Source organism: Indicator indicator, chromosome 11, assembly GCF_027791375.1.
Source record: "Indicator indicator isolate 239-I01 chromosome 11, UM_Iind_1.1, whole genome shotgun sequence".
NCBI lineage: Eukaryota > Metazoa > Chordata > Aves > Piciformes > Indicatoridae > Indicator > Indicator indicator.
In genome coordinates this window covers 28,218,904-28,239,233 of record NC_072020.1, presented here as the reverse complement: position 1 = coordinate 28,239,233, position 20,330 = coordinate 28,218,904, and the positions used below count along the sequence as shown (strand labels likewise).

The window sequence follows — 20,330 nt, the reverse complement described above, 5'->3', positions numbered from 1 at the left end:
AATTTTACCTTCTTTAAGTCAGTATTTTTTCTTCTGAGACTACCTTTACCACTTTGCTCACGGTAGTGACCTTTCCTAGTCCCTGTAAGAAAAAAGCCTGCAGTTGTAAAATAATGCCACTGAAATTTGTTTTTCTGTGTGCCCCTTATAATGTGAAAGGAGATTTTTTTTTCACAGTGATTTAAGTGCAGGGACTTCATGAAAGTGGAGTTGCTTATAACTTTCGTATCTTTTAGGGCAAGATTTTTTTGTTCTGTTATATAATATGAAGATGTGGCACGTGTTTTTGTGCAGAAATACTCATGTACAACAAAGTTATGTTATCGAGGAAGACTGTACTTACACAATGTATATACCTTCTTTTATTATTCACTCCGTTTAAAGTACTACACCAGGTTAGGATTTTGCAGTGTTCTCAAGCTTCAAGTTATTTCTGCGTAGAGTGAGGTGTTTTAGTAATTGTAATTTGGGTCAGTAGTCAGTGGTTTGTTTTGTTAGAACATGCTCCAGAGAATACGCCTGGCTTTGTCTGAGCAGTTCAGAGATGGTGAGTGCAGTTTATGGTCTCAGCCTTAATTACACACTCATGGTATTTGTCTGGTTGCCCAGCATAAAACCAGTTGGGAATGTGAGAAATTGGAGATGCCAAATCTTAGAGATGATTAGTTGTGTAACTGTCTTTCATAGGTGTGAGCACCCATGCTTTGGTGTTTCAATAGTGAGATAGTGGGACCCAGAACAAAACCCTCGAGTGGTTCATATTAAAAAAAAGCAAACCCAAAAAGCCAACCAACCAACCAACAACATTTTAATGACATTTCATGAAAGAAAACATTTCCAATATCTTGACAGCATAGTAAAGTAAGAGAATGTAGCTAAAACAACCCCATAGCATTACAGAAAGGACATGGTGCTTTTCTGTGAAATCAGTAGAACATAATGCTTATGAAAAGAGACAAGTAATGAAGGCAGCTAATGTACAGTGGGTGGCAATTTGTTCTACCAGATTTGAAGTCTTGCTGCAAAGCTAATAAAGTAGTGAGCCTTTGATAGTGCATGTTATTCCAAGAAGCAAGAGTAACTGGTTAAAGTGATGTTAATCAACCAGTCCTTTAATAATTTCTACTTCTTTTTGCTTATGCGCTGTCTGGATATTTTTCTTACATGAAAGGAAGCTCAGGTCAGTTCTAGGCTGTACTGCTTAAATACTTTTCAAGAGAACAATTAATTTGTCATTTGTGACTGTTTAATCCATTATAGGTGTCTGCTTGGAAACTATTTAGGCTACTTTTGGCTGACTTTGACCAGCCTATGTACATCTGAAAAAACATTGACTAAACATTTAACATTATACAGGGCCATTCTGTGAATTTGACATGAAGTTTTTTGCCTCCCTTGATCCTCATCCCTGTGTCAGATAGTTGAGAATGTTGGCTGATACATAACACCCTGGTTAGTGGAGTAGTAATGTGTTTGGAGACTGTGGCTTTGGACAGCATTTGTAGTTTTAGAAAACGATGCTGGTGTGTGTATGAATGTGCTTAGGTGTGAGAGGAGCAGAGCACTGGTAGTCCAGGCTTGAAGGCTTAACATCAAGGAATGCTGCTACTTAACCTCACTATAGCTGTTTGCTATCTTTTAATTTTTTTAAAGGCTAATTACTGGGGTTGGGTTGGTTGGTGTTGGTTTGGTTTGTTTTTGTATGCCAGTCTGGGATGGTTGCATTCTTCTTGTAGCTGTTAACAGTAATGTGTATTCACTCTGTGCTCAAAAGTGTTCTGACATCAAGAAAGTAAGTTTAGACTCTCTAAACTGTAAGATACAGTTGTGGAGGGAGAGTCAAAGGCTTCAGGGAAGAGGACATTACGGGAAAGAATTATATATATGTTCATTGCTGTGGTACAAGAGTGAAAAAGTGATAGGCATCTCCATGTGACTTTGAACTCGTTTATATGTCAGGAAATGTTGAGGGGAGAGAAGCGGACAGTGAGGGCAGGAGATACCAGTGGGAGGCAGGGCAAGTAGCAAGAACTAGGGTCAGGAAGGGGCAGAAGAGAGAAAAGGTGATGACTGAGGCTGGGTAGAACATGAAGTAATGCAGCTGCAACGGAATGGACAGCTGAGATTTTAGGACATTGAGAAAAAAGCTGGCAGCGGTGAGCAAATGTGTGCCCTGAATAAAAAGGCTGTGCAGTTTTTAGAGGGGTGCATCGGGGCTGCCAGTGCAGCCTGTGTGCCACTCTGCCTGGGAAAGAGCTGCTGACACTCATAGCTGCTGGTTCCCATGACACAGCTGGCTTGATTTCGGCCCTTTTGTGCTCTTCTCTGAGGGCCATTAATTGGCCCCAGTACAAGTTTCTGTGCTTTCTTTTTTCCTTCAGTTATTATAGCTGGGGAAGAGAAATAATATCCAAAAGTGTTCTGTATAGCTCCTGCTACAGTGCAGAAATGAATGCAATGTTCTCATGAGCAGCAACACAGCATTTGGTTGCAAGAGGAATAAAAATATATCAAGATTTTTTGACTGACTCCTTTTTTTGGTGGAATTGAGGTATACAGTACAATGGACTTATAGTGGTGTCCGATACATAGAGGCAGTGGGCATTCCTTGTGTGTCAGGCAGCACCTACTGAGAGATGAGACTCTGCTTTATGCAGATGCCAGCAGGCAATATTATAAATGTGCCTTTATAATATGCTCCTATAAAAGCTGTGGGGGTTTGGGTTTTGTCTTTGCATTTTCATCTTCATCTGGTATTATGATGAGCTGCTGGTGATCTGCAGAAAAGGTGGCAGACTCTTCATTAGATCTCTCCCTTGTCTTCTCCCACAAGTATGTGCATCACTCTGATGCAAACCAGCCCAAATTTTGTCTCCTTCAGTCACAGAAACTGTTGTTTATAGATGGAGGTTAATCCTATTTAAGAACTGGATTAGCAAAGACCTAGTCATTTAAGCACAGATGCCTAAACTTGAGTTCAGGCAGTTCTCAGATAGTCCTGACTGGGATTAATGCTCTGCAGACGTTCTGGATTGGGAGAGTTTCATGGCAGGCCATGCACCGCTGAGGTGTAAATCTTAAAGAGCTCACCATGACAGCAGTTATGTGCTTGGCCTGATAAATGACTATGGGCTTTGTAGAAACAAAGGCAAGTGGAAGATCTTTGTGTGTTGCATGAACCTGACTTCCTCACAGAAGTGAATTATAAAGATAACGTGGAAGATAGCCTATGCTTTGCTGTCTTTGGTTATCTTAATACAGAGCATGGTGTGCTGGTAATTACTGCAGAATTTCCCCAGGCACCAGCAAGCTCTGCTCCTTTCAAGGATAACAGGCTTGGGGTTGCTGGTTAGATGGGCACTTGTCCTTTTATCCCTGTTTTCTGAACTTCTTTAAAGGTATTTATCTCTTTAGGGAAATATAAATAAAGGCATGTTAGCAAATCCTGGAGCCTGAGTTTTGCAGGAGTAAATGTGGGAAGAAAGATTAGGATCAGTCTGAGCTTTGAAGGGGTGGGACGGGGGATTCCCTGAGCCCTGAATAAAGACATTATCTGCTTCAGGCAGTAATGTGACAAATGCACCTACCTCAAGCACAGCCCCCATTCAGTTCAGTCAAAAATCTTCCTTAAGGCAGGGCAGATTTTGAAATAATTGTATTGTGTTTTTAAAACAAAACCAAACCCACAAAAAACACCAGAAGCAGCTGATCAGGTCAAACAAATGGGGCTACCAAGATAATGAGCTTTTAAGTGTTAACAGTGCTCCAAGTTGCAGGATGAAGTGAGAACAATCCAAAATAAGGCGTTTGCTTGGGGTTCCTCTGCCACCTCCCCAGGTAGATACTTCTCAGAAGTAAAAGATGGATAACAGCAGTGCCTTGGGGAGCCTTTTAGTTAAAGCAGTTTGTATTCTTTATAGTTAAAATGCAGAAGTTGTCCCAGAATTACTTTTAAAGTAATAATTCATAGAATATGTTGTTAATGACTTTTGTAGTAATCTGTGCAGGAACGATGTCCAATTTCCATTGGGAACTTCTGAAGACTGTTTATGCCTAGCTCCTGAAGATGCATTTCTACAATGGAGGGCAAAGGTGTATTTGAAACCTCAATATGATCCTATTTGTTTGCGTAAGAGAATGGCATAAACTATGGGCATACTCCCTTGGGTTTGGTTTCAGAAATTTAAACCAAGACTACTTCTTTGTTAGATAAAAGCAAAACTTAACTGAAAAGGACAATGAAAACAGTGATTGAAAACATATTCTTTCATTTGAGTGAGAAAGTTAGCACTCGAGGGAACTGGTCTGTGTTTGCTTTAGGGCTTTTGGTGGGCAAGGCTCTGCTTGCCCAGCATTTTGCTTCAAGTGTGTTTTTGTATGACTCCTCTCATTGAGAGCTTCATAAAGTAAGCTGAAGAGAAAGGAGAAAGCAAACCTCAGGGATGCAGAAGTATCAAGTCCCAGCTTAAGGGATCTAATCCCTCTTGAAACATCTCAAAATTTGTCAACCATGCTTAGAAATAGCTACATTAAAAAAAGAAGAAAGCTGGATCCTTTCAACACTGTAAATCATGGAAAGCAGTGACAACTAGTATTTATGACTGGGATTGTGAAAGGTTGTGTGACAGTTGGAAATTACACCACTGCCAATGTTTCAAGTTCTTGTGTAAAGTAATGCAATACTGTGTTTATGAATGAATGAACAAATGATTCTGCTGTGCTAAGCATACTCTGCATGGCCAAACTGGGTTGAGCTATTTTATATCTCTTGTCTCTGCTTGTCTTACTTTGCCTTACACAGTCCTATATGTCTCAATGTAAATACAGTAAAAAAAAAATCAGTGTGGTGTATTTTTTGTTCCAGATACAGACCCACGTGTATTAGAGAAACAAGAACTTCAGCAGCCAACCTATGTTGCTTTAAGTTACATTAACAGGTAAGTGTGGTTGTTTTGTGTCTAACTGACTGTGGTTTGCACAATATGTGTATGTTTGCATATGCTGAATTGTGTACACTTACGTATGCAGCCTGTTCTGTTTCATGTTCTATGACACTATGATAACACTTGTTTTGGAAAGACAGTTGAATTAAAAACTAACTACATTTTTTATCACATTTATAGAGGATACAAGTAGGCATTCAGTTGCACCACTCTTAATTTATTTTAGCCTTTTTATGTTTAAGCTAAACAAAACAAGGCAGTTTTTGTTTTGCCCAATTTGCTACTTTGTTGTACTCCACATGAGTGGAGGAAAAATTATTTTCATTTCAGTTGAATGCAGATTTTTCTTTCTAATTCTACTTAATGTTAAAAATGAAAGAAACCCAAACAAACCCGCAAACTTTTTCAAACACAGAATCCACCCTTTGGCTTTCTATAATATTTGATGTAGAGAAAGGGTGTCAGTGGAAGGGGAAAAGAAGACTGAGGCATGAAAGTAAGAAGTAGTGTCCATTTGGTAAAATGACTACATTTTTTTCCACTGCATGAGACTATGATGATTAAGAATAGCTGTTATTGACTTGATTTCCTACTTGGCAAATAACTCCTGTTCTTCCTGGAGACAGTCCTACCCTTTTATGCATGTTTTGAAATTAGCCATGACCCTTTTTAACACTTCTGTTGATCTCATTTAATGTATAACACTTTTTTTTTTTTTCCAATACATAGGCTTGTGTAGGTACGTGGATGTGTATGTTGGTATGTTTCCCTCTTTCCATTATGTATGTTGCTTCTGTGGTTACTTTACTTAATGTGGGAAGTTTGGTTTTTTTTAATGTAGGGAAAAGCTATTTTAAGACCACAGAAGTTGCCATGGGACTTGATTTGTCTGATTTAGAATCAGACTATTTTTCAAGTAGCTTGAAAGTGTTTCTTCCTCTAGATTCCATGATTTTGGTCCCCTTTTTAACCGAGTCCCGTGTGGCTGAGACAGTTGTAGTTACTCACTACGTATTTTGACCAAAATTTCTTACTTTTTCAATTCTGATAAATAATTCTGCAGAACTGAATTGAATTGTGCTTATATTAAAATCCAGTCTGAATTTACTCACTTAAACCAGCTGCCATTTAATTGCTCTTTTAATTGTATCTTTTTTTCCAAAGTGCTGATGTCTTTCATTGAACCACCTGCTCTAAGCAGCTCAAGCTCTCAAGGGAGCAGCAATATCCATTACACTATAAGACATGCCTTTCTATTTCCCACTATATATGCCAGAGCCAAGTTTTGCTTTGTTGTCCCAGGCTATGAACTCAGATTTTGTAGCCTAATACATGTCATAAACATGTTGCATACTGTTAGATATCAAACACCAGATACTGCTGCAGTTTTTTTAAACCCATACTTTTATGGCTTCCAAGTGCAACTGCACTAAGTTCAGTTCCTGCTGTGAGTTCCAGGCCTTAAAACAATCTTTCTCTGCAGGTTTGTATATTCACTGTGTTCTATGTAGGCTGTACATTCTTGTGGAGCCTGGGAAAAGAGGGACTCCTGATTCTTAGGCACTGTCAGAATTGTATAAGACATACACCGAATATATATTGTGGGAGAAAGATTAACTGGGTGTGCTTTATGCTCTGCCCATTGCCTTGTTGTATGGTGGCCATTATAAGCAAAACCAAACCAAAACATAAATCTGAGTTGTCTGACTTGATAGCTGGGGGGATAAAGTATTGCTAACTCAGTAGAGACAGAAGGGTACAGGAGTCTTCGTTTCCAAACTGAAATGTACTCTCATCTCTATTTCCCTTCTACCTCTGGTTATTCTCTCAGGCATATTAATACAGCAGTCCTGTATGTGCTCTTAAGTTCTGAAACAGCCTTCATACTGTGGACGTCTGAGTCTCTCTCTCTGCTGGAGATTTACTGCCGTTAAAGCTTTCAGTAACTACACCCAGATGCAGCTTCCATAATGTGTGATCCTCGGTTAGACAGATAACATTCCTTTTCAAACCAGTGGACAAAATATAAATTATAAGTCATAATGGTTTGTTATCACTACATCAAACACTTGCACCAGGCACTGACTGAGTTCCCACAGATCCTTTTCTCAGCCGAAGTTTAGTGTAGTCTTAATGCAGGCCTCAGTATTGATTATTGTTCCCCACTTTCCCTTTGCTTTCTTAGTAGTCAGAATTGGAGTCAGTAAGGCATAGTGCTGCCAAAGCAGATGCAGTTCATCTGCTTCCATCCTGTAAATTCAGGAGCGGTCTGTCTGCATGGATTTCAATGGTGCTACTACATGAAAGGGATACTGGCTGTCGTCTGTCAGGAGTTAGCTGCAAATGAGCACTCGGGACAACAGCCTCCAGTACTCTGCAGAGCTATTTCCTTTGTGTACGGGTCAAGACACCTTTGTATTTTGTATTGCATTGAAAAGAGGCAGTGCTTAGTATTGCATATACTCCTGCTTAGATCAAACTTTTATAGTTCTGACTTTAACAGTTGCTATTTGTGGCTCTGAGTCTGTTGGTCTGGGACTTTGGTGACTGTGGTTCTTGAGTTTGTCAATGCTTTTAGGCTTGTGCAGTGTAATGGAGGGAGGCTGCTCAGTATTTGCATATTCTAAAATTTGTCTAGTGTGGATACTGCTGGTTACCTGTTAGTGAAGAAAGTAGCTTTTGTGGGAACAGGTTGGTTGTTTTAAAGGATCCCAGCATTATTGGCAGAGGTGAGAAGACAACAGAGGTGTATGAGTACTTCCCCTGACTAAAAAGGTTAAGAGTAAAAAAAACACTAAGAAGCTTTGATTCCAAAACTTAGTGAATGAAAAATCCTGTACAATTAAGTTTTAAATGAGGAATTTCAACTCTGAGATGGTAAGTACCAGTACTAGAAAGCATAATTTATTGGAATAAATTCCCTTCACCTTGAAAATGGAAAGTGGGAAGTGCCATAGTTGCTTTTATTATTGGAAGCAGCATATACTGTAAACAGAACAATTAAGTGTGCATTTAATACAGTTTATATAATACATTTTTCTTAGATACAGCCACTGCTTTAATTAAAAATTTTCATCATAGTGGGGAAAAAAAAGAAACTAGAATGCACTTAAAACTGAAACTAAGATACCATAATAGTGTTTCTACTGCAAATCATGTAATAGCTGTATTAGGGAAATACTGAAAGCAAAGACTATTATAATCTTAAAATCTTTTAAAAGCTAACAAAGTACAGTAGTCATAGAATCATAGAATGGTTTGTGTCAGAAGGCACCTTCAGAGATCATACAAGAAAGGTTATGTAATAAAATAAGTGTTAAGCATTGATCCTGCAGTTACAGCACACTGGGGTGAACATTTTCAGTGTTGCCTGTGAGCGGTCTGTTGAATGAGGTTGTTGAATGTCTATAAAGTTTATTCCCATGCACAACTGGGAGCACAGACTTGATAGCATTCTTGGGTGAAGAGTCCAAGGTTGTCCTTGTACATCTCTGAGCCAGTCCTGACTGTTTTGCTTCTCACTCTAGATTTTTTTTATGAGAAAGATTTTTGTCTCGATGTTACCATTATAAATTCCTGTAGGCTCCAGGCTTCTCCCTCCATTTCCATTTCCTCTCAATGGTCATTGACTTCTCAAGAACAATATTCCCTACACTGCTTGCTTTTATAATACCGCAAGAGGTAAAATCAATCATTTCTATGAGCATACGCATTTGTGAAAGGAACTAATTGCATGAAAAGTTCTAACCACTGCAGGCTGTCCCTGTGTCTTATCCAGCTCACTAATTCTGCTTCTAGTATTACCTGTTTTTTCCAGGAGCAAAAGTAACAGCCAGCACCATAGGATTTAATGCTCATTTGAGAGTTATTTTTAAAAGTGGTAAGTCCTTAGGTAGTGATACATTTAGTATGCACTATGTTACTGATGCAATAGTAAGAAAAATGGTTCGGATTTGGAGGCAGTGCCCTTTGACATCCTCTGTGTTTTCTTAGCAGAACATTCAAGCTACATTATACTAATCCTATTTTTCTTTGGCCTTAACTTTTTTTTTAAGCTACTCTGCTCAATGCTAGATATAAATTGAAAGTGCTTCGTTCTGTACAGGAGGTTCACTCTTGTCATGGGTCACTTCCATTCATATCTGTTTTTTAGGGATAATCTTTTGCATTGTGCTTAGAGGGTTTCCTCTGACCTTTGGTTCTATGTATTCATTTAGTTACAAGAGTTAAACATGCTATCAGTATTATGATTTAATGTTAAATCTACCTAGCAGCATTCACAGCTTTTGCAACATACTGCACTTTCTCCCATGGTTCTGCTATGACCAATTTTTTCAGCAGTAAGTTATCAGCAGTAGTTTAATAAGCTAATGAAAGACTGTAGCCTGTCAGAGGTCATATCCAATTACTGGATATGCCACCAAAATCTCTACAGAACATTTTCTCAGCAGCAGCACAAATGCCGTTGCTTCCTTCTTTGTCAGAGTATGAGCATTAAGTTGTTTGAATAACATGTGAAAGATGAAGATTCAGTTTCCTCCTCTCTGATTCTTTAGAAGTCTGTTAATCATAAGATTATTAACTGAGGGTAAGACATCATTTCTCCTCATTGCTTCTTGATGTCTGTGTACCATCACTGGAATGGTTGTTGGAATCAAAGACAAGTCCTAAGGCTGGAGAGAAGCAAGTTTGCTGCTTTCTTCATGGATGATTTTTCAGAAAGTGAATACAAAATGGAACAATTCTGAAACAGTGACCATCTTCCTCTAAAATAAGTATTCACTGCATCATTCATTTGATAAGCAGAAGATCAGACTTCAGGTCTTTCTAATTCAGGCTTCACGTTTCAACTTTGAAGCTGTATTATTGAGTGGTCCATTATAGATCAATTGACACATGTTAGAAATAAATAAATAACCCCTAAAAACTGACTTTTAATCTCAAAATACTTGACTTTTTGAATGAAGAAGCAAGTTTATTTTATTTAAAAAGTAACTAAAGGAAAACCATCATAACATTTTTCAGTATAGCATACGATCTTCATTCTTGTGCCATGATACAGGAGCAAAAGAGTGGAGACAAGAAGGGCTTTACCATTTTAAGAATCCTATTGGAGATCAGTTTTTCTACACAAGAAAATCCAAGCCAGTGAATGCAATAAGCTATTGCTGTGCTACCTTTTATAGTGCCTTGCTACATTTTATAGTGCCTAGTACCACAGTGCTTGCCCTTTGTCTTAAAATGTAACTTTTCCTTTCTGTAGCATGATACTGTCTTATTTGAATTGAATATCACTGCCCTGTAAAAGTGCAGTGGTTTCCTCAGACTGCTGATTGTTGTCATGTTGAAGGTGCATACCCATGTTTCCAGTAGCTGCTGGATTGAATGTGGATGACAGAATACAGAAATGAAGGGATCAAAGTAACATGTCAAATGCCAGATAACATTTTTCTATCTGAGCTTATTTTTAGATATGCAGTGACCAAGTAGATCATGTGGTTTTATTCATGTAGCCATATCTTTATGCTCTGCTATTTGACTTGTTCTGGAGATGGAACAAGACAAGCTTCAGATGGTAATTCAAACAAGATGTGCAGAAATGAATGTTAGGGTAAGGGGAATGCCTTTTGGTTTGGAAAGATTTATGCAGTTGTCTTTGTTTTCTCTTTTTGTCAGTTTCAAGCTAAATGAAACTGAAGATTTATATAATGTATAGCTTCTTTATTTCATGTCAGCAATAAAGATCAAAAAGCAGATTGGCATTTTAAGGAAAACTCTAATACTGTGCCCTGGAATAAAAATTACATGATGAGTTAAAACACTGAAAGAATGTGGGGTTGGTGTTTCATTTTTAATTGAAAGGTAATTATCTTTCTTATGGTAATACTCATATGGAAGACTCAGGGACAGAAAACAAATCTGTCTCATGAATCTGAACTGAAAGAAGTGTTGTCAAGTCAGCATTGTCCCCCCTTCCCCCCCCTTCTCTCCCCCTTTCCCCCCCTTCTCTCCTCCCTTCCCACCCCCCCCTCTCCTCCCTTTCCCCCCCCCCCCTTTTTTTTTTCTTTTTTCCTTTTTCTTTCATCTATAGTTTACTTAGAACTGGTCTTTTGTATAAAAGTAGTTGTGCTGCTTCTGTAATTTTACTGACTTTTTTAAAAAGTAGTGCTGTTTTATGGTAATGCTACACATTTGAATCCATTGCAAAAAGTCTGAAAGGACCATTTTCAAATAAATTCAGTAGTTCAAAATGAAAATTATTGCATTACTTTTCCTTTCCCACCCCCCACCCCCCCCATATTAGATATGTTAGTACATATTTTTGCCTGTTTTAGATATGCTAGTACATTGCATGTTCTTAGTTTCTTTCCAGTGATGAATATCCCACTAATTGGTAATGGATTAAAATGTAACAAACTACATTCTGGAATTGTTCCTGAAGTGTCTGTGGGCACTTGATGTTTCCCTACCTTCTTCGTTCTCATCTTTTCATATAATGCTTCCAGGTATGGGCTCCCACACATCATTTGCAAAGACTTGTCAATATTCAGTGAGGGAAGGGGAGTGGGAGCACAAAGGCTGTGTAACAGAATAGAGTTGCAGCACAAACTATGTCTTTGTGTCTTGTTGGCGTTTAGAAGTAGGAGTTTAGAGGTTGCATACCAAGGCTAAGGAAGTAATGCTTTAGGACAGGCTATAGCCCAGTCTAGAGATTAGGTGCAGATGAGAGAATATTCTTAGTGCTGGCAAACTTGGCTTGTGAGTAAAGAATAATGATGTCATCTTCTGCTACAGAAAATCTGGTCCTAAGTGTTAGTCTCAGCCTTAATTTTGATTAAGTATTTTTGTGGTTGAGTTGACCTCTCAATTTGATTTTGAGCCAGAGAGAAACTTTGTATATCCTACCACTTCCTCCACAATACTCCAGTGTCCCAAGAAATGGAGACCAGGTGGAAAGCTTGATGGAGCTGGCTTCTACCCTTATATTCCTAATGAGGCTGGGGGTGCATTCATCAGGCCAGCAAGGGATTTTTGCAGCCCATCAGCAAAATGCTCTTGAATAACAGTTCTCTGACTGCAGTAATACAGGTCATAGCAGGCACCAAGCATCTTCAGTACAGAGCTAGAAGGAACCTGTGCTGTGCACTGGAATCCCAACTATGCTTCAAACTGCGGAAACACAAAACAAAAAAGGTTAAGGCTGAATTCAGCTGGAAGCAAGTGGTTGATTCAAAGCAGGAATGAAAGAGCAATGAGGACATTTGTTATGGCAGGGGATTAATGAAGCTTGACTGCCTTGGTTATGAGCAGATACTTTATTATAGTAAAGGAACTTCTAATATGATCAGAAAAAGTAAGAAGAGATTCCCATGTACCCGAATTTTATTTAGCTTGTGATTTTCCTTTGGAGCTGCTCTCACAATCTTGCAAAGTGCTGTTAGCGCTAAGAGGAAGAAGCCCTGGCACATCATGTGTGATTTTATCATTTTTCTAATTAGTTATTTTTGCTAAGATGCTATGGCATCAAGTAATGAGAAAATAATTTTCAACAGTGCAAAACACAGGACTACCTTTTTTGTGTTCTTGGTATGATGGTATGAATGAGAAAACTAGAGGATAGATTGCTGTGATCTTGTCCTTGGATTTTTCTGAACCTTCCTGTCCCCACTTCAGAAAGTAAGACAATTTACAAGGCTGTAAAAGTGAGAATCTGCATGATGAAACAGAAATAAACCCCTGAAACTGGTGTGCATGCATAGGCTACTTCTAACATACAACTGTTTGTACATGTTTGTAACTAGAGGTGGACAGTTGCATACCTTTGATTTATTCAAATCTATTTCTAAAAGTTAATCCAGTGCATTTTAACAATAGTTGTTGTGCATGTTTGCATTACATATTAAGTGACCTGTTTTGGGTTAAGATAGCCTGAAACAGTCAAAAAGCTTACTTGGTTCAGTGAGCAAACACTGTTGAAGGCAGCTTTGTTCAATTAATTTGGCTTGGTCATTCAATCAGCCTGACCAATTGTATTATACTTTTTTAGTCTTGGTTTCCCTGAAGCAATATGTTTGCAGACATTAGATGGCTTGTTCTAATTTTCCAGAGAACAGAGAAAGGTGGTGTGTTGTTTGGGTTGTTTGTTGGGTTTTTTTCTTTGTTATTATTAGGGTTTGGGGGTTTTGGGGGTTTTGGTGGTTTTGGTTTTAAATCAAGGGCATCTTCTTGCCCCAAGTGGTGTATAAGGATACAGGCAGAGGTGGAAATAATAACAGGAATTCCATTTAGAGATGTAGATGGTTCACAGAAGTAAGATACTGCTGATTTGCCATTGGTTTGCAGAGGAATTGTTGTGCATTTGCCTCCCATGGTTATTTAATATGAAGTAATTTCTGATTAGAGCAGCTTTTGTAATGGATACAAAAGATAATGTAACAGAGAGAGCAGTAGCTATGGATTGGGGTGTGTGCTCTACAGCCTTGGCACTACCATCTGTAGTACCACAGATGTACCACTCACCACTACCATCTGGAGAGGTATTTTGGTGAGACTAGCCTCATTATCATAAGTTTGTATGACAGCCCGTGTTAAGCTCTTTCTCCTGTAATGTGTGACCTTCCTTTTTCAGCATACCATTAGTTCTTTGGTATCTGCTGCTCTGGTCTACTATGGGGAACAGAAAAGATTTTGAGTAATTTTCTTCTGACTTTCTTTCAATGCTGTTAGACTGAGATTACTGAATCTCTCAGGGGTTTTGGCTGTTTCTTCGTTGTTATTCCAGCTTCTCCTCCATATATTTTTTTTTCTGCTCTTCCTTAATGATACGTATCAAGTGTGTCAAGCTATATTTCTAGTGGAATTGTGGTGATGAGACCTGCAACCTCAAGGATTGCTAACACTTCTGCTGGTTTTGGATCCTACTTTCTACTCTGCTCTTCCTGCTGTTCCCACTCTCTTCAGGCATTTGTCACTGTCTCTTATATCCCCTTCTGTACTTGGCTGGGTAATGCTAAGAGTTTATTGGTCTTGAAAACAGTGTATAATCTTGCTGAACCCTTACAAGCTGAGGAAGGGGCTCTCTGGATGGAAGTGCAGAAAGAGGCAGATTGTTCCACAGTTGCATATAAGTAACATTTCATGCTTGCCACCATCAGTGTTGGAGATTGGCTTTGTGCCTTGAATCAGAATTTGTGAGTTGGGAATAGGTTGGGTTTATTACTTACTTTTGTAGTGTGAATAGACTCATAGAATCATAGAATGGTCTGGGCTGGAAGGGACCTCCAAAGCTCATCCAGTCTGACCTCCCCACAGTCAGCAGGGACATCCCCAACTAGATCAGGCTGCCCAAGGCCTCATCGAGCCTCACCTTGAATGTCTCCAGGAAAGGGGCCTCAACCACCTCCCTGGGCAACCTGTTGCAGTGCTCTACCACCTTCATAGTAAAGAAGTTATCCTAATATCCAATCTAAATCAGTTCTTCTCTAGTTTGAAGCCATTGCCCCTTGTCCTGTCCCTGCAGACCTTTGCAAACAGTCTCTCTCCATCCTTCCTGTAGCCCCCTTCAGGTACTGGCAGGCTGCTATTAGGTCTCCCCAGAGCCTCCTCTTCTCCAGACTGAACACCCCCAGCTCCCTCAGCCTGTCCTCATTGCAGAGGTGCTCCAACCCCCTGATCATCTTTGTGGCCCTCCTCTGGACCCTCCCCATCAGGTCCATGTCCTTCCTATACTGAGGGCTCCAGACCCGCACACAGTACTCCAGGTGAGGTCTCACCAGAGCAGAGCCAAGTGTCAGAATCACCTCTCTGGATCTGCTGGCAACACATCTTTTGATGCAACCCAGGATGTGGTTGGCCTTCTGGGCTTCAAGCGCACACTGTCTGCTCATGTGCAGCTTCTCATCCATTAGCCCCCCCAAATCCTTCTCCAGAGGGCTACTGTGGACCACTCCTGTTAACATCCAGTTCACTCATAGCTCCTGTGGTGGTGGTGCATTTCTTGAGAATTTGTGGTAGTAAGTTCCCTTGCTGCTGCAAAGCCAGAGGGTTTTTTTTCTTTGAAAGCAGTTTCCTTCCCTCCACTAACTTCCAATGTGAAACACTCTTAATAGAGAGTGAAGACAAAACCCACCAAAACTAACCCCTGTTCAAGGAGAGTCTATGCATTTATGTGTGACTTCCTTTTCTACTGTTTCTTGTTTTATTTACCAAAAGTTGTTAAGCAGCTTAAACCAGGTTGCTTGGGCAATGCTATTTGCAAGAGGTAGCTAAACGGAGAGACATGAAGATGATTTGGGGGCTTGAGCATCTCCCCTATGAAGACAGACTGAGAGCCCTGGGGCTGTTTAGTCTTGAGAAGAGAAGACTGAGAGGGGATCTGATCAATGTCTATAAATATGTGAGGGGTGGGTGTCAGGAGGAGGGGGCCAAGCTCTTTTTGGTGGTTTCACAGTGATAGGACAAGGAACAATGGGTTCAAACTTGAACATAGAAGATTTCACCTCAACATGAGGAGAAACTTCTTTACAGTGAGGGTGACAGAGCACTGGAACAGGCTCCCCAGGGGGGTTGTGGAGTCTCCATCTCTGGAGACTTTCAAAACCCAGCTGGATGCATTCCTGTGCAGACTACCCTAGGTGATCCTGCTTTGGCAGGGGGGTTGGAGCTTATGATCTCTTGAGGTCCCTTCCAACCTCTGATATACTGTGAGACTGTGATAACAGTTTCTGTCCTCTATATAGAGGATTATCACAATCAACGCTGACTTTATAACCACAGCCCTTTAATATAAGAGGCTGTTTTGAACATTTTTCACTGCTGAAACTTTGAGCTTCTGCTTTTAATGTGATCTTTGGGATCTGACCAACTAGAAATATTATGTTACCTGTGTTAGATTCTAGAAGTGCCCTGGATTTGCACTCAGTATTACGTAGCAAATGTTTAATATAAAGAAAACCAAGAGTGTTACCATTTTTAATAATGAAGGAATACCTCTTGCTAAGTGTAATTCTCATAATCTGCTAAATATACTGTTAAAATGGCATTTTGTGGGGGATTTCACATACATGCAGGGGAGTACTTAGGTTTCCTGTTCCCATTAATATTTCCATGTAAAACATATCCCTTTATTTTTTCAATAGTTTTTCTACTGATTTCTTTTTCACAATTCTTAGTCATTATGCACCTAGAGATTGACCTTTTCTTTTGTTGTTGTTGCTGTTGTTCACTGTTTAATGTAGAAAGCTGGAAAAAGGATTTGTGGAACTCTGTAGTGTAAATAAAAATATTACAATCTTTCTACTAGTAGAAGAAACATACATACTCCGTGTAGTGCAACCTCATTTACTGGCACTTAAGGTCCTGTGCACATAATTGATCGTTTGCATTGTAAGGGCCTGTGAAATGTTGCTGGGAGTTTTGACTTTGCCCACCTGATTCTGTTAGAGCAGTGTAACTCAGAACAGCTAGGCTGGAAATTGTAGAAATTGTAGCCACTACCTCTGGTCTACTGGAAACCAGCATACATCCCTTTCAGTCAGTACTGGTTTGCCTTTAGATTTAGGGCCAGTCCTTTAAGGGCCCTTAACTGGAAGGGCACATTGACTTTGGGTGTATCTATCTTGAAATCTGTTATGGGAAATCTCCTGGCACAGTTTCTAATTGACTTCATTTACAAATCTGATCTGCATAAATGAGGACTAACCAGTCATCTCAGCAGCATGTTGCTTGAGAGAGATCAGAGCTGACTGTCTTCCTACATGACTTGGACCATTAATATTCTGAAGCTTATGATTTCTTTAACAGTATTTTTGTGCAGGGATTAAATTATTCCCAAAACGGAATGTACACAGATTTAGTTTTGATTTCAGACTGCAAAATTTACAAGATTTTGCTTACAAGATATGCAATATAAAATAACAGCCCACATCCTTTCCCAAAAGTATAGTAATTCTAGGGATGTTTTATTTTAACTATTCATTTAATATGATTGAGAAGCAAGGAAACATTACCAGTAGTACAAGTTTTATAGGAAAAGATGTCATATGTTTAACGAGCTAGGCAATTAAGTGCATTTTGGCTTTGTATTCATGTGATCCATAAAAGATGTTCAGTTTCCTCATTATTATTTTTCCTTTCCCTTTGCTACCTCAGTGATGGTATAGGCAAGCAGAAAATATAGCTTCATAAAGTCTGGGCTTAGTTATTTCACATCCCAAATGTCTGAAAATCATGCTGGGCATTTTGTTACATGTGTTGTGATGAAAAGGCTTACAGCTTCTTAGTAAACGATTATGATGGGGAAAGAAAAGAACTATAGCACAGAGGTATTCCATCCACATTGCTCAAAAATAGCTTCTTGGTGAAAATGGTAATAAAGTAAAAGTCCATTAACCGTGAACAATTTCTGATTTGTAACAGCAGTAATTGTATGCATACTGCTTGTCAGTGCATGTTCTCACATATGGTATAAAAGTAAAACATTGCTGTCTGAATAGTTCTTCATTTTTGCTGATGTCCTCATTTTGTTTGAGACTTCGTTTATTGGGGCAGCATGTAGGGTGCAGAGAAACTTTTCACGATGAAACCTGAAACTGGATGAAACAAACCTGAAGGTTGGATCAAGTTCACAAGAACATTTGCTGAGGTTTCTAAGTCTGGGTTGAATTTGCAGCCAATCTGTGCTCACTTACTGTGCCTTGAAAGAACCACAAGTGATGTATTGGTTTCATATGGTTTGCCTGCAGTCAGTTCACCCTACCGGGGACTTCAGCGAAAGCTGGACATCGCTTGCTCAAACTCCAGTGGAAGCAAACCAAGACCCATATAAAGTGGTATAAAAAGTCAGGTGTGGTAAGTGGTTTAACAGTATCATGACGTAGAAAGAAGCAAGCAAGCAAGAGACTTGTGCTCCCAGAAGCACCAAGAGGAAAAGCCAGCCAAAGCAGGATCTCCTGTCACACTTGAGAACCTCCCACTCAGTCAGTATTAGGTTGCAGTACAGGTGCCAGGATTGGGCTGTGCACACAAGGTGGGGGTTTTGTCGATGAGGAGGAGAGGACAAGGAAAGGCGGATAAGCAAAAGCAAGGATAGATTCCCCTTGCAGGTACAAACATGGGAGTTTTGTGGAGGGTTTCTTCTAGTCAGGGAAGAACAAGGGAGACCTTTTAATTGTGGGATATGAGTACCTGGGGGGAGGGGAATAAAATACTGGATCAGCTGAGTTACAGGATGACCGAAGAGAAGTTGTAGTAAGGTGGGGGTCAGGCTCTTCTCCCAGGCAGGCATGGCCTGAAGCTGCCCCTGGGGAGGTTTAGGCTGGATGTTAGGAAGCACTTCCTCACAGAAAGGGTAATTAGACACTGGAATGGACTGCCCAGGGAGGTGGTGGAGTCACTGTCCCTGGAAATATTTAAGGAAAGATTGGATGTGGCACTCAGTGACGTGGTCTGGTTGATGTGTTGGTGTTAGGCCATAGGCTGGACTGGATCTCAAAGGTGTATTCCAGCCTCAATAATTCTGTGATTCTAGAAAGGAGAATTCAAGGGAGGAGATACACTAAGTCCATGAAGAGTCCTTCAGAGTGATGGGTGGGGACCAGTATCTCATTTTGGCAGTTAGAGAAGGGAGGCACTACGTTTCTCATTGAAGGGTTATTTCTGGATCCTGATTAGCAGTTGCAAAAGAAAAGGTTCCTCCTTTGAACTGTCTCTAGTAAATATAATCTCACTTCTGGGTGTCCTTTAAAGCTGTTTCCTCAACCTCAGAAGATACTTGATGGTATTGGTGCTTGTAGCTCTTCCTTATGAGCACTGTGTCATGGGAGAGGTCACATGGATGCACGTTAAAATGTCTGGGCCTTGGTATCATTATTCTGAGGTAATGCTGCTAACAAATAGCTCTTTTTTTTATTTCTCTGACAAACTTGCTAGCACTTGAAACTGATGAACTTTGAGTGTAGTTCCAAGGTATGTGGAAATATATTTGGCAAAAGAAATTCAGTAATAAATAAAAAGTGATCTCCCAAAACATATGCAGGCATCCTGGTTTCTGGGAGCCCACCAAACTTCTTGCCAATCAGAGCTGTAGAACCTGCTGGCCACTTTTTACTAAGCTTAACAGTAGGGTAGAGGTCTTAAAAGCTAGATAAATTAATCTCATCTTCATCTAATATACCGCTGGCTGGACAAGAAAGACCCAAATGAATGCTTTGGGTACCGAGGGAAAGGACTCAGCTGCTAAGGACTGTCTGGCCCTGTGGCCCTGAAGTAGCCTTGGCATGTAGATGCTTAGAGAAAGCAGATTTCCATTATTTTTGCTGGTCACAGGCAATTTGTTTCCTGTCCATATCATCTAATGGAAAGCTCTCTAAGGCCTTCTGTTTGGCATTCAAACATTTCTTGCAGTACTTCCCAGAACTACTGGTTAGTCCTTGAGGAATTCACTAAACATCTATGTTTAAGTGCCTTGTTACAATGCTGCCTTCAGATCAGTGGAAGTTGTAAAGACCAGCTTAAGACAGGAAGAGTTCTAGGAGGAACTCAGAATAAGAATCACTCAAATATCCAAGAAATGTCCTAAATTAAATCTTACGGTTAGGTCTCTGGCACCTGTCTCATGAAAATACCGTGTGCTGCAGACAAGGGCAGGCGAAGGCTGTGGAGCTGCAGTTCTGCAGTTGAGATTGGGGATCCCATGGTAGTCATGACAGGGCAGTATCTAAAGGGATGAATACTACTGGTCTTGAACAGAGGATCTTCACGTGGGTCCATGTGCTTATTTCATTTGCAGACCAAAGTTTTCTGCTAACTTGCAACAACCACTCCACAGTGTCTGAACTATAGCTTCAGCTTTCAAGTGGCAGATGCTGAACATTTGGCTAGATAATTACATGAACATTTACTTTTGGGTGTCAAGCCTAAAAACTGTACACAGACAGGGCACACTGGCAAGACTTTTACATAAGAGCAACAGTTTACAGAAAGCAGTGTTTTCATGATCATATCTGTGATACAGCTTTGAGGAGAATAGAGCTGGATAATCCCCCAGAATCAATTCAAAAAGGCGCTTAGGGTTGTAAGAAATGGCCACCGTTAGCCTTGTAGCTCTTGCTGCCTGACTGCATATTTGTATTCTTTCCCCCCTCCTGATTTCCTGTGGAAACAAAATTAGTGCGACTCAGACTATGCCTCTGTAGTGTTTTTTTCCCTGAATTGCTTCAGAGCATTTTTAGTTCTCAGTACATTGAAACAATAGGAACAGAGCCCATGACTTGGATTTGATTTGGTGTGTGATTTAAGAAGTGTCAGCCAAGTTAGGAGGTGGTGACAGGATAGCAAAGATTCATTGCTGTGAGGAGAGGCATAGGATCTCATCATTGCGAAAGAAGA

The 20,330-nt window shown here is 40.0% G+C and overlaps 1 protein-coding gene across 1 annotated transcript in view; it reads left to right on the top strand.

The window, feature by feature from the left end:
• JAZF1 (JAZF zinc finger 1) overlaps positions 1-20,330 on the top strand; it is a 182,788-nt gene that overhangs the window by 97,965 nt on the left and 64,493 nt on the right. The window contains exon 2 of the mRNA XM_054385026.1: positions 4,865-4,937. Within this exon, the coding sequence (XP_054241001.1) occupies positions 4,865-4,937 (73 nt within the window). The remainder of the gene's footprint in view (positions 1-4,864; positions 4,938-20,330) is intronic.